The 15,618-nt window shown below is 38.2% G+C and overlaps 1 protein-coding gene across 2 annotated transcripts in view; it reads left to right on the forward strand.

Moving 5' to 3' along the window:
• LOC142412359 (glypican-5-like) overlaps positions 1–15,367 on the forward strand; it is a 410,584-nt gene extending 395,217 nt beyond the window's left edge. For both annotated transcript variants that reach the window (XM_075507444.1, XM_075507445.1), the window contains one exon: positions 6,140–15,367. In XM_075507444.1, coding sequence (XP_075363559.1) covers positions 6,140–6,342 — 203 coding nt within the window. In that variant the 3' untranslated portion in view covers positions 6,343–15,367. The remainder of the gene's footprint in view (positions 1–6,139) is intronic.
• Positions 15,368–15,618: the final 251 nt, after the last annotated feature.

A 15,618-nucleotide genomic window follows, 5' to 3' on the forward strand; every position in this document is an offset into this window, starting at 1 on the left:
CTCTTTTTCTTCTCAAGAAATTAAGGAGTGTCTGAGGGAGAGGAGTTGGGATGGCTTTAAATGTTTTTGTACTCACTTCCAAAATAAGTTTATAGTTTCCCCATATACAATTTAATTAAGCCTTCGATTTGACCTTTGTATTGAGCAATAAAAGTTAACTGGGAAAGATGTGGGTAGAATGAGAGCACAAACAAAGCATGCCCCATGTCAGCCAGTGTGAGAACTGTTTCTGTAACCAAAACTAATGAGATCATCAGGACAAAAGCAACAGCCAAAGCATTTTCAATTATTACTAATATTTTTCTTCCTTGAGCCAGTTTATATTTTTCTTAATTACAGCTTTGAGCTGTGGCGTGATATTTAGCAGATGCCTTCGGCACTTGGCGTGCTGATCACTTGCACACTCCAGACTGGCAGGGGCACCTAATCTTTGAAGTCTAGAGCACACATTCATCTTTAACCATAAAGGTCAATCCTGCATTCCTCACACCCCCCTAAACTCCCATTAAGTTTAATAAGAGTTTTGAGCATGTGGGGCACGCGGTATCAGGATCGCTCTCAGTCTTCTGGGTATTACCAGTGAGGCATGCATAGAATTTCTAAACTTAACTAATTGATTGCACCATACAGTGATGGCAGAAGGCTGTCACAGAGCTTTTTAGTTGTTTCTTTCATTACAAGAAAGTTACAACAAAAGTTCAACAGATTTACTGGGAACATCATGTTTTACAGATACTTCCATGCTGTGTTTCAGGATATCATGTCAGCTGTGCTGCAGTATGTATGAGGTATCTGGCAAACTAAACAAGCTTAAACATGCAACCACAAACATGTGCCTAGGCCTAGACTAAAAACAGATGTTTCCAGGAAATGTAAAAGATGTTTGGCATGTTTTAAGCTTATACTTTCAGCTTGTCTGCATTTGAATAAGTCCTGTATTAATATAAACAAAATGACAAAACCTTTTCTTGCAAATGACTGATTGATTAATGGAACTATTGCTGAATTGCACAAGGTTTGTTAGGTTAGGTTCTTTCTTCCCAAGGAAAAGATAGATTGTTCTGTCTTGACATTCACCATGGCAGGAGCTGAGGCAGTTATACGTGTGGGTTTACTTTTTAGCCCTCAGAACTAATACAATTTTATTGTGGCTCATGAAAATCATGCAGAGTTTGCTATGGCAGCTGTATATCAAAAGCCAAACAAATACAGTGACAGGTTTCCTTACAGCAGTGAGGCTGAGATAACGTCCTGTTATCTCTCTATCTATATATATATAGATTCCATTCAAATGTATATAGACAAAAGATTGTTTGGGAATGGGGGAAGGAGTTGCCATTTCATATAAGTGTGGCTTCCAGGCACCTGACATCTCAAATTGTCTCACAGCTGTTCCTGACTTTTCTTTATTGCATTTTTTTCTTTGTTGCATTTGACTTTTTTTATAACAGTAGTTCCTGAAAGTTCCAGCCAATGTTATTTCTTGAGAAGAGTAGGTATGGTTCTTCTCAGCCTGAAGAATTTACATCCAGAATGCGCAAAATGGGTAGGAAATAAAACCAGTTCTCTCGCTGGCCTACAGGGAGAAATGATCTGCCAAAGATCACAGAGAGTTTAATGCAGAATTAAAAATTGGACATAGATAATCCTAGTCCCAATTTATGACTCTCCCCCCCAAGGCCACCTTCTCTTCAGTCACACACTCCTTAAAAAGAGAAATGGAAAGACCACAGAACGAAAATGGAACACATCAGTCAACCCTCATAATCTTGTCCCACGAGTCTTCAGGAGAGGCTGGCATAAACCTAATGCAACTCAGTAGTTAAGTGAGGAGAGTGACCTATTCGGTTGTAACTCCTGTAGTTCTTCCCTTTTCTGGTTAAAATTTTTTTCCTCCTAAGGCCAAGTTTCCATAAGAAGGTGTGTGGGGAAAAGGCTTACATGGACACCATATTCTCAGGCTGAAAAAGAAAGAGGTAGAAAACTACATACATGGGAGGCTGCAGAGCTGTTAATTACTCCCTTCTGGCTCCAAAAGGGATATATTACACCTGCCTTTTACTGACTACTATTATATAGCGGACCATAACAGACTCCAGAACTTGGAGAATTGCATCACAAGTTCATCACACTTTGGGAGTTCTCACATTTCCATTTCCACAGCATTCCTGTTTCCATTTGTCTGCTGCAGCTGTAACTGGAAATAATTAGTGCTGGTCTTAATGTCAGAATAATAGATTATTTGGAAATTGTTGGTACATTTCATGGCGACACCATTGTTTTGCAATTTCAGAGCTCCTTTCTTTGAATATGTAAAAGTAATTTCAGCTTTTGCTACCAGAGGTGATAAAAAGCTAATAATAACACTGCAGCATCTACTGTAATTTAAGAGCCTGTTCCACCAAGTTGCACCTAGCTTTAATTTTCTTATGAAGCTGTCAGCCAAAACCAAGCCTGTGATCGAAGTGAAATTTATCAAGCAACTGAGCTACAACATGGAGAGTAAATGCAGGTACTGACCAGTTTACTTTAGATCTGTGTTACGAGTATCATTACAACCATGATGAGGCATTCAAGACCAAGGCATTAATTTGCTATTGTAGATGCTGACATTTTGTCTTTTCAAAGCACAGTGTTTGCATGAAAGTCTAGGAAGAAGCGGACAGGTCTGACTTCATGTAATTAATGTGGGAAAGCAGAAATAAACAATCTTCCCTTCTTTTCTCCCCCCCACTCTCTCCCAAAAAAAACTGGGTTGAAAGTTCTCTCTAGCAGCTCATGGTGTAAAACTGATAAAAGCATGTTGAAAATCTCCACTTTGATGTGGGCATGGTAGATTGATGAGCATCGATTCTCTGCTGTGAGTGCCCCACCCCATTAGAAACTAGGCTGCTATAATTAACATTTACAGGACTAGTCTGGCAAGTCTCTCTGTTTTGTTTTTGTTCAGAAGTCCCTCACAGGGGTTGTACACTTCTCTGGTGTGATGATCCGTAGCCTTAGATGTATGCAGGCACCATGGCTGTTGGTTAATCACGAGTATGCTGCCTGAGGAACAGAGGTCCTGAGGTACAAGCACTAGCGCCTTAGCATTTGCACTGGCATACAAAGCAGAGTCTGCCAGTGGCCCTCTCTGCTCAGCCATGAGAGGTGAGGAGCAACAAGGGCTGGATCTGAAAGGTGTGGGGGCAGCTCAAACACAGGCTTCCCCAAAACTAATCCAGCTTCTCTCAGTGTGGAATAATATTCATATGCCAGTGTCCAAAAGGCCATCACATGTGTTAGCCCGAGGTTAGCTGAAGCTGTCAAAGATTTTAACCACTCCATTTCTGGAAAGGAGAGAGGGACTGATGATGGGAAGAAAGTTTCTAGCCATGGAGAAAGCTTTTAACTGGGAACCATAAAGCCTTTAAAATGCAGAAGGTAAATACGAGAACAAACCAAAGTTGTGGGGTTTGTTTGGTTGGTTTTATGAAGTCATACTCTGGGAGCTTGATTCATGGGTATTGAACATCTGGGGTTTGCTTTGTTGAGACTGGAGTTTCATTTCTGTGCTAGTCTTCACACTGACGCTTTTTTTTTTAGCATGCTCGCTATTCTTTTGCCTTTTAAATGTCAGTAGTAGACTGAACATAACCATTTCTGACTCTGAGAAAAAGGTTTAAGAGGAAGAACTCACTTAACTCAGAGTCTTCCAGCCAAAACCCTGGAGTGAGTAAGCAACAGGAACAGTGAGGAAACTGGAATAAAACATGAATCTTTACACTGCTGAAATTTGTGCCTTAAAGACTAAAGATAGGATTGAAAAAGATCTTGAACTGAATTAGGACTGAGGCTATTTTTATTTATTTTTAAGAAGAGAGAAAACAGAACATTTTAAATAAAATGCCAGTTTTGCACAATTAAATCCCAAATTAGAATTGGCCATGAATAATAGCATCAGCAGCTAGCAACTCTGCTGTAAAGACAGAGAGAGAATTCAGAATGTAGTCCTTCCCATGGAAAGGATAAAGGCAGAATTTTCTAATGTATTATTTAACGCTTGTTATGTAGTGCATTAAGCAGTCACTGAGAGGAAAGCTTTTAAAAACCAACAGCCTCTCTGATAGCATTAAATCTTACCTTAGATTTTTGGTTAAGTCAATATTAAGAAAATAAACGAATTAATACATTTCAGTCTGCCCGATTTATAGAGGCCAATCAAGTTACAATGCTGGACGTGGCCAACTGAAAGAGGGGAATAGATTTACCTGAGTGAGGTCTTAATTTAATCAGCTGGCCCCAGAGAGCTGAAGTCAGCAGGCTGGGATGATATAAGAGGCAGCAGAGAAATAGTGCCTTTACCGCAGTCGAAAAGGAGAATGACAGTGATGGAAAGGAGTCTAGGCAGTGTCAGAACACACCTATTTCCATGATTTATTCTTAATTTACTTTAATGACAGTCTGAAGGTTGTCCATTTTTCTTTAAGTGTCCTCAGAATACTGATATTTTCTAAACATTTAGAGCATGCTTTTTCTCCCCCTCCTTTCTGTTAGCTCCATTGCAAGTTGGAATTGAAGAGGAGCTATGTCTGCATTTTGCCATAATGAATTTTGAGCACAGTGGCAGACTACCCTTTTCCCGCTGTATACCTTGCCAGCCTGTGTCCCTTCTCTGCAGTCACCCTTGAGTCAGGTCTAAGAATCACAGGTTCCTCTGGGATTCATGTTGATATTATGATAAAATGGAGGAATTCATTGCATTTCTTTTACAGTTTATACTGGCAAAAGAACAATGTGTGCTTTCCCAATACAATAGCTCATTTTTATTATCAAGTGAGTTTATTGATGGTTGTTCAGAACTACTGACATGCAGACAATGATCTCAGATTGCATTTACATTTCTGGAATACTTTCCATCTTTCCATTTTCTGCCAGGAACTTGCTTCTGTGATTCAGAGTTTTTATTTTAAGATTGCACAGTTGTTTAATCTGCATTACAAATCTATGCCTTTTGCTTTCTTGTGTATGTGCACTGCGTTCATTAGTATCACAGGTCCTTTAAGCTTGGACCTGAACAGTTATTATTAATTTATAAATTCTTCCAGGTAGGAATTTGGTTTTTGCCAGGCACTCCGGTATGCTTTTACAGATTGACTGTAAAATCATCATCCCATCATCAGATGAAATAGTCCTTTCTCCCCCCCTGCCCCAAATGCCAATGAGAGGGTTCAAGGGCAATATGATCTCAGTAACGCTTGCAAATAGCTTGGGAACGTCAAGATAACTGGAGACCCTTATCAGCCATTTTCTCATTTTAAAAAAACCCATGTTTTTGCAATAAAGGACTACTACTACTACTTTCTTATGAATCTAGTCCTTTAAATAAAAGATGCCCGGAATTGCCCCAAAATGCATCTGGAGGGAGAAAAAAGCTCCAGTGATATTGTTCCATAATTTAAAAACAAAAAAATGCTTGTACTTGCTAGGAAAAACAATGAAACACAACTTGAAGCATTTTCTCTTTGTAGCCACTTTTTTGCCCATGTTGATGAACAAGGCATACAAGATACCTCTGTATTTCCTCACGTCAGCAATCTTTCTTGCCAGGTTGCCATACCATATCAAGGATCGCATGTTGCTTTAAAGTTAAGGGTAGTGGCAAAGCAGAAAGAAGCCAGGAAGTTGACTGTTACATTAAGTCAATATGCTCTCTGGTCTCCTCCTGCCGCAACTCAGCAACTTGATGCCTGTTTCACTGGGGCATGTTACAAAACCACTCAATCCTAACATCTTGTTTTAAAGCATGAGCTAGTTCCCATCCCAGGTGAAACTGAAGGTACTTTTCATGAGAGAAAACCAGGTTCTGAGACCAGCCACTGCAATGCAGAATACCTGTTATTCTGCTCAGGCTGTGTCTATGAGTAGATAAGTAGAGCAGGCCAGTCAGAGAAGACTTGTTGAGCAAAACCATGGGTGCTGAGGACCCAGTGGCCACACTGGGTCCGACTAAAACATTAATACAAGTGCCCCATCACTCTCCATACATAGTTCAGTTATTCAGACTAGTGGGGCAGTTATTCAGACAGCAACAGACAGAATTTAAAGCCACTATTTAAAAGATGTGTGATTAATCTTACATTTACTTTCATGTTTTCAGATATACTCAAGGACAAGAAAACCCATCCAGAAAACAGAAACGAACCAAAACCAACTGTGAAAAAGATTGACACCACAACCACCACAAGCACTGTCAAGTCATCCTCTAAACACAGTGTAACTGGAAATGGGGGCAATTCAGCCCCAAGTTCCTCACTTGTTATTTTAACAGCACTAGCAGTTCTGTGGCGTTGTCCACTGTAGCTGTATTACCTTGCAGCCACCGTGCAAGCGTTTCTGTTCACTGTCATTTATACCTACAGCCTTACCCAACAGAAAACAAATTTAAATGGCTCTCTAGTTTATGTGATATGTTAGAATAAATATTAAATGATATGCTGGAGTTGGCAGATACCAAGTGTCATCATTTACAATGTCTGAAGATAGCCTTTGACAAAGCCCACCCAAGATACAGAGGGAATGATGACAAGGGTCTGAGTAGCTTAAGTTGTGGGGTAGAAATAATTGAAAACACAGAAATTGTGTATGTTTGTTGTTGTTTTTTCTCAGTTTTGTTCGCTGGAATCTGACTGGCAGGTTTTGTTTGTTTAATTTTTCTGATAAATTATATGAATGGTCAGTCTTCAAATTCAAGCCAATACGTACTTTATTTTTCTAGTGAACAGCTAACAAGCTATGTCTACAGTTGTAAACCATGTTAAAGTGAGGTACTCTCTACCAGCTTGATGAAATTCCTAAGTGGTCAAGAAGATCAAAGCATGTTTGAAACTTCTTTTCACTCTTACTGTTGAGATTGTAGGAAGCAACATAAAAGCATATGGTGTGTCTAATATATCAGTATAGTTGCCTTAACTATGGAAAAAATTAGAACCACTTTGTTTACTGAGGGATATAGATAGTGAGTTTCCCTGCCACACAAAATGCCATTGCCAGATGCTTAAGCATATTGGATACTCAAGACTTATTGGATGAATGTCCAGCAACAGGAAACACAAATAAACATAATAATGTTTTATCCAGTTGAATGCAGATCTGTACAGAGAGAAAAAAAGATAATTCGGTTCAAACTTAGTTTGCCTATGTGATGTTAAAGAGAAACCGACTTAAATTTTCCACAAAGGTCCCAGAGATATAAATTACTGGGAACTCCCATTAGACACTAACTAGGGTTTGTGCAGTGTGGATCTCTGAAATCAACTCTGTTTCATAAACTGTGTATTATTTAATTACATTTAATGTTTGAAATTTTGTATCATGGTAGGTGTAAATGTAAAACAATCTGAAATCTAGAACATTCTCTGTTATGCCTCATCTTGATTGCTACCCTAGAAAATGTCAAAATGTGCATTATATTACAAGGCTATTTTTTTTAATCAATGATACATTGATGCATTTAACTTTCTGGATGAAAAAGTACTATAATAACTTCTAATGGGTTAAGAGTTAATGTGTGTTTTCCAACAACTGTTTACAGTGTCATTGAATATATATATATACAAACACAACTGTATGAATACAGTGATTAATATGACAAATATATGAAACATTAGAATTGTTATATTTACTACATTTCATAACTATTACAACAGTTTAATGGCTGTTTTCATATTGTAGACTATTATGTACAGTTTTATAAGATTTAATGTAAAACACTTGCCTTTGTTTTTTTGTAAAACATCTCTTTGATATTTAGAGTTACACAGCCACTGACACAACTCAAAAGAAGAACCCTGTATCTTACTGATCAACTTCAGGCATTTTATTGGCAACTTTGATTATAAAAGACAGCCTGACTCAAAGAAGGTGCTGTGTGCCAGTATTACTACTGGATGTCATTATACAGAAAGTGGCAATAATACAGAACAAGCATACAATAAGTGAACAAAGACTCACTACACTTGTATGTTGTCAGATAGTATTAGTGAACATGTCTAATTATGTTTGCAAAGGTAGGGCTTGAGTTTCGTTTTTAATTTGGGCTCTTATACCATTATGTCTGTAAATATGATCTAAGCAGAACCATTGACACGCCCAGCTGCAAAGGCAGTGTCTCTGAAGTGGCAGCAGCTAAGTTTTCTAAAAGATAATTCAATTTTAGTGTTGAAACAAGGAGATAAATGGAAAAGATACTTATACTAACATAAAATATTTTATATTTGAATTCTGATTTTTCAAAATGCTACGGGTATTAATATCCCTAAGTAGTGCTTTCCAGTCATATCAGTGAAAATCAGTTTTCCCAAAAGTACTAAAATGGCTCTCCTGTGTTTTCCAGGGTTTATGAGTTGCACCAGTCTATTGAACCACAATTAAAAATGCCGCTTCTTCTATTCATTTTCAGTGCACTTTTACCTGAGGAGGTGTACATGTCATGTCATTTGTACAGTGAAAGGACACTGTAATTCCTTGCAGTCTTAAAGGATCAGTTGTGATGGCTGCTGTTAGGTTGGTCTCTGTGCACACGCAGAAATGTACATCAGGTGCTAACACTTACCACCAGCTCCTCAAGTAATACCAATCACTGGCTTCACTGAAGCAATGCGTATCTGTTGCTTGTGAACCTGACCTCTAATTTAGTATTCTCACACTTAAGATGCTCAGTCATCATTCAGGCAAATGCATCCACATTTGCACACTTAAGTCTCCATCAGGATGCCTGTGGATAGAGCTGGGGTTTCAGGGCTGGGCTCTGACACTACCAGATTTCAGCTGTGCAGTTTGGAGTTTTCAGTTCTTCTGACCTGCAGAGAGAGAACTTGAATACCCAGACTTACGTGTCTTTTTGAAGTCTTTACTGTAAAAGGTTTTGTGGTTTTAGCTCAGAGCAGTGATCCAGCTAGCCTAGTATTCAGCTGTAGCAGGGGAGGTTGCAGAAGTCCTGTGGTAGGCATGTATGGCATAACTCACCCAGGGGATTATTTGTTGTTGTTAAATGTCATAATCTTGCTAAACAAAAACCTCTGAAAAAATCAAGTGTTTGAATTTTGGGTTTGGTTGGCAAATATTGTATGATGTAGCATTCATCTCTGAAGCTAAACAAGACAACCCTTTTAAAGTTTCTGTAACAAAACTAGAACAAGTTCAAACTGCGGGGTGAGATAGATTCATCAACTCATTTCATTGAATTCAACCAATATTTTAATAGACAGAAATTGTTATGGAATGAGGGAAGAGACTGCAGAGGACTCCACACCTATTAATGCATTTCACACTAATATACTTTTACACTGTAAGAAGAGTGCTGGTCAAACCAGCATGAAATATGTTCATAATGTGCATCAGAAATGGTGCAGCTTTAAAGGGCAATGCAGTACACTTTTACTAATGGTTTATGATTTTTTTTTTCCTCAGGATCAGTTGCATTTACATATTAAAAAAAGAGTGTTTTCCATCAAACAACAAATATATACCTGCAAAGGCAAAAACAACTGGCTGTGTCAGATAAAGGAACTATTTCTTTTCAGATGAATAAGATACCTATTTCACTAAATCTTATTTTGTTAGCCAGGACACTGTAATTACGATGTAATTACAAAGGTCTAAATTCAAAATACTTTTGAACTTGTCTATGTAATCTCAGTGTAAAATAAGGCACCAGTTTAAGAGCATTGCTGTAGCTTTGCCTAACAGTTACGAATTGTATTTAGCCACTGCTTTTTGAATGTTTATTGTTTTGCTATGACTTTCTTTTAATATTTTGCTGTGCCAGCATTTGTGAATGCCAGCATTGGAAAAGTAACTGCTGTCATATGTTTGTGAGTAAAATCAATCTATAATTTTCTCTTGATAGTGATACAGGCTTCTTACCAAATAAGACAAAATTGCCATGGGCATACAGTCAGTTCTTAGTGTTTTACTGCTATTTGGGCTCCGTGTTACATACACCAGGTTCAAGAGGTTCATGTGTCACTAGTCCTTCCTGGCTATGAAAGTGTCAGGGAGAACAGTGAACATGGGTGGACAAAAGCACGTGTGGCTGCAGTGCACCTATGCATGGCAACCTCCAGCTGTCTTTTCTGAGGCCTTGAGCCAAGTGTTCTCAGCTAATTTTCAAGCGGTTTTTACACCTCTCCAAACCAACGTGTGGAGACTGGCCAGGCAAAACTCAGGAGAGAATCTAGAGACTGCATTTGCAGGCAACTTCACAGACACCTGCTATGAATTGCGCTTTCTTTGGAATTTAGATGCTCTAGAGAATCTGGCCTCTCATTTTCAACCTTGCACTTTTTTTTCTGGCTTGCATATTGCCAGTGTTATGCCCTGTCTTCTAGTGTGCCGGGTACTTTGTCATTGTATAAGGAATTGTGATTCTGATCTCTCACTCAGTAATGAACCTTTTGAGGTACAAATATCTGTCAGAGCTTGATAAGGGCAACACAAATAATAATGTCCAGCTGCATTGACTTCAGAGGCTCTGTGTATGGGTATCTGGCTATGAGATTCACAGCTCTTTGATCTCTTAAATCAGATCTGTATTTAATATATCCCTATTTCCTTTTGTTACCAAGACTGCAACATGGATCATAATTTTAAATTTGACTCTCTAATCCTGTATGGGTCTTCTCAATGTTGTCCTAATGGATGTTGTGTGAAGACTTCATTTTAATGTTAGATGAGCCTTTTTGCCCAGATTTACTGAGCCATTTTTATCAATATTGCACATGATTAGGTTTAAGCAAGATCTGTTCAAGTGAAAGGAGCTGAAACACATATTAAAGTGAGATACTGAGTAGGACAAAAATCCAGAAAGTCCCTATGTTCCTGAATTGGAATCTTCACATTAAGCAGATGTTAAGGTTTAGCTGAAATTACAGTCAAAATTTCATAACTAGCATGGTATCAAGGGGATTTCAGCCTTTTATTGAAAATCAATAGTCTACCCATTTTTTAAGTGAGAATTAATTGATATACATGCTTTCCTCATGTTTCTGCACATGGGTAAATTTAGGTCTGTAGAAATAGGAGACATTCCCTAAAATGTATCCTGCACGTTGAGCATCACAGCATCATAAGAGCTTAATGTTACAACTAGCCAAAAGCACAAAACATTTATTTTCATTTATAGCATTTCACTACTCACAGTGCTTCTTGTAATGGCATATGGCACCTGTGTTAATGAAAAGTGAAACGTCTTACAGTCAATGTCATTATAGCTGTGACATGTAGTAGTCAAAAAGAACATGATGATGTCTTCTTCCCATTGCCTCAGAAGTCCAGAATTATTCCCAATACTGAATTCTCTTCTGGTTTCGACTGTCACTCTCTAAATAACCACAATTGAATTGTATTAAATATTAAGCCACCAAAAAAATAAATACTGGCTAAGAGATTGTAGTAAATAGAGAGATAATAAACTCAGAAATGTGTCCTGCATTTAAAATAGAGAATACTCCTAGGTAAGAAATCCCTCCTGGACTAGAAAAATTTTTCAAGCCCTCTCCAGATTCATCACCATCCCCTTCCACCTCCATACAGCACAATATGAAGCCTCCATGCAGGAGGCTGGTGCACTGAATTCAGGAAAGTGAAACTATTTGCTGCATAGTGATATTTCCAAGTAGCTTGCTGCCGTGGTTTAGCCCCAGCTGGCAACTAAGCACCACACAGCCACTCACTCACTCCCCCCTGGTGGGATGGGGGAGAGAATCGGAAGGGTAAAAGTGAGAAAACTCGTAGATCAAGATAAAGACAGTTTAAAGCAAAAGCTGCACGTGCAAGCAAAGCAAAACAAGGAATTAATTCACTCCTTCCCATCAGCAGGCAGGTGTTCAGCCATCTCCAGGAAAGCAGGGCTCCATCACATGTAAAGGTTACTTGGGAAGACAAACACCATCACTCCGAACATTCCTCCCCCTCTTCTTCTTCCCCCAGCTTTATATGCTGAGCATGACATCATATGGTATGGAATAGCCCTTTGGTCAGTTGGGGTCAGCTGTCCCGGCCGTGTCCCCTCCCAACTTCTTGTGCACCCCCAGCCTCCTCGCTGGTGGGGTGGGGTGAGGAGCAGAACAGGCCTTGGCTCTGTGTAAGCACTGCTCAGCAGTGACTAAAACATCCCTGTGTTATCAACACTGTTTCCAGCACAAATCCAAAACATAGCCCCATACTAGCTACTGTGAAGAAAATTAACTCTATCCCAGCCAAAACCAGCACACTTGCTTAAAGTGGGCCTCCTTCTGCTGGTTATGAGGAATGTATTCAAACTGCATGTGCAATTGCTTAAGTTCTTATTCAGTAAATAGCCGCAGTTGTTGCAGCTTTCAGAAAAGGCTGCTGGACACAGACTGTGAAGCAATATTTTTGTGTTGCTCTCATGTCATTGAGATCAGACTCAGTCCTTAGAATAGACTGGCTTAGACATTTGGTTATTATCAAACTACAGTGATTTCACCCCATGAAAATCATGTAATACCCTTTCAAGAGAAGGGCACATAAAAGGGAGGCCACTGACGGTTTCATGAGGTGCATAAAGTAATCATTAAATAGCCAGTAACAACCACGGGGTGGTTTTTTTTCATTTCTGTGCAGAAAACATGAATACTACCTTGCAAAATTATGCAGTTTGCACTTAATCATTTCAATTAATCTTTAGTAAATTACCCACTACTTTGTAATTATAATATTTGCAGCTAATTTAGTGCTATCCTAAAAATCATTCATTGCATAATAGAAGCAATTAACATTTATTCGGTTTTTTTCTGTTGCAGGGGGATATATAAATTATCCTCAGTGGCCTTTCTGTACACCTAATTAGCACCTGTCTGAATTATTCTACAGGCTATGGACATTTCATTTGAAGAATAAATGCGTTGCTAGTTTTGTGAACTCCTTGCAAATACACAGTTGTAAAAATTACTTTTCAGGGGAATATGAAAACATGTTTTCATATGTCTTCTGGGTTTATGAGCTAGGCTAGGCTTTTAGGCTATTACACCTAGAGTAGGTACTGACATTTTTAATGCAGTTAAAATTTAAATAGTCAGATATCTCTCCCACAATTAAGTACAGTACCCAGATTTGTAGCCTGGTTTATTCAGTAATGAAAAAGGAAAGCAATAAGCCATCAAGAATATAGATCCTAGTGTAACTGTCACATTTCTGTATATGCATATACAGTTAGGAAGTTTTACTAATCAGAGACTATCAAAAGCATTGCTATGCTGGGGTGTCAAAGATACTGTGTTAAAGTTGTGGAAATTAAACCAGATTGCTTCAATCTCAGATGTAAGCTTCTAGATAAATAGTAATTTTCTATTTAAATGCACAGTATATTGAGGAAGATCATTTGATCTAAAAAGCAGATCTGAAAAAAACTTTCTAACAAGAATGCCAATATCAAGTATTTACAACCTCCACACATACGAAATTGGGAAATCAGAAAAGGGCTTGAGACTTTTCTCAAGGTGTATGAAATGTTGCGGTGGACCCTCAGCTCCTATAAATCAGTATAGCTCCTTTGATTTCAGTTTAACTATGTAAATTTACCCCAGCATAGTATCTAGCCCAAGAATGTGAATTCCTTCCCATCTTTTTGCAGGTGCAGAAAATCAAGAGTAACTGCAGTGATTACAAAATTTGCATAAGAGTTTTACATTGCCCGGGCCATTGATCAGATAGTATCTTGATGCCTGAAAAAAAAAATCTGTAACACATGGGATGCCATAACTCTTCTAGCATTTTCCCTTTCTAGGAGCAGGGCAGGGGCCTTTTCCAGAAGCAGCTGGTATGATTTGGGGCTACAAGGAGATATTCATACTGTGAGTATCTCCTAGGGTAGAAAATCTTTCTCAGAGAAGGTTTGCTGATACAGATCAGGCCTTGAGGCAGATCAAGTTTGATTTTTCTGTTTCATGTTAAAGCGTAGGATCCAGGTCTTAAACTGGCCTGAGAAACTAATTGAGACTCAGTGGAGAAAACTGACTGTAGCTTTGATGTTTTCAGAGAAGCTTAAACAGCAGAGAAGGCAAGTGGCCATATTCTGCTTCAGCTGAAGCTTGTGTATCTTTGCATTCAGTTTCAGATAAAATTACCTGTGAGTTTCCAGATTAGTGGTGACAAATTTGTGAGTTACTGTAGCCTGATGTTCTTCTATGGAGAAGAAATGAAATTTCCTCCTAAGCAGAAGCAAAAAGAAGGCTCTTTATTTTTATTTTGTATTATGCTAAACATCCAACTTGGAAGGAAACCAAAACAGGATGTTGGGCCTCACAAAGACATAGATTCCCCTGAGTGGGGTTGTTCTTGGTGCATGTAGTGATAACAGTGTCAGAGTCTGTCTGCTTGTCATGAAAGAGGATGTCCACCTTTTGGCTCTCTTTTGGGGCTTGAGAAAAGCTACAGTTTATGGCTCAAAGATGACAAATTGTTTATAGGCAAAAGGTGTAGACAAGTCCACAAAGCAGTGAAGAAAGCAATAAGACATTTGGTGGTGGTCTCATTGAAAAATGAGAAAATTAATTTAACTGAAATATTTGAGCTTTTGCATTAGGGATGAACAACAGAGTTGAAACCTACTCCCAAAACACTGCAGTTGCATATGGGAGCAGGCTAATGCAGCAGCAATACTACATAAAATGTTTATTGTATCCCACTTATTATATGGGGCAGTATTAGAATAAAAATGGAAGCCAGTACACTAAACCTTGCATAATACAACCACTTACTGTACTTTAATATCAGAACTAATACAGTATGAATGTTTACAGTACACTGGGGTAGAAATTCTAGTAAAATATGTGCTTTGTCATTTAGCTTTTTAAATAATTAGTTTATGGCCTCCTAGTCTTTTTTAGTTCATTTTATTTTACAGGAATAAGGCCTCTTGCATTTGTATTTTACATTAGTTGCATCATGGGTATGTTAAGTTCCAAGATAGATTGGTTTTGCCCTAAGCTGTATTCAAGCTTTAATAATTATTTCTCTTTCCCAAGCACGTGTTTTATTTGCAGTATATCTGCTTATATTTTTATTGAATAAATGTGTTAATTTTCTTCAATTTGTTTTCAGCATTGAATATGAGAAAGGCAATTTTAAAAAGCAGTCTGAAAACAATGTCTTAAAAGAAGAACAAGGCTACTTTGAAAAGTTAAAGTAAACAGTGTGCTTTGTAAGGGACAGTGAAGTATGAATGGGAATAAAAATAAGTAATCCACAGCAGGAAATTGTTGTCGTCTATTAGAGTTTTTGTATTTTTGTCTGAATATTTTTCATCATCTTTGTTGTAAGTTACAAAGCTGATAAAATATTAAATAAAAATATTTTAATCTGTTCAGATGTTGCTTTGAATAAAGGATGCAGACCTTGAGCACTGCTGAGGAACTCTTTAATATTTTGGTCATAGTCTGGAAAAGAAAGGTCTGTTTCTTCAGCATGTAACTACTTTCTTGCTCTTCTTTTCTTTCTTGCAATAAATACAGTAAGGTGTAAAGGTGCCTACCTGCTCTTCTGGGAGCTCTTAATATTATTGAAGAGACACAATACTTGCAGCAGTCTCCTGGGTAAATGCCAGCATACCTCCAC

Source organism: Mycteria americana, chromosome 7, assembly GCF_035582795.1.
Source record: "Mycteria americana isolate JAX WOST 10 ecotype Jacksonville Zoo and Gardens chromosome 7, USCA_MyAme_1.0, whole genome shotgun sequence".
NCBI classification, from domain to species: domain Eukaryota; kingdom Metazoa; phylum Chordata; class Aves; order Ciconiiformes; family Ciconiidae; genus Mycteria; species Mycteria americana.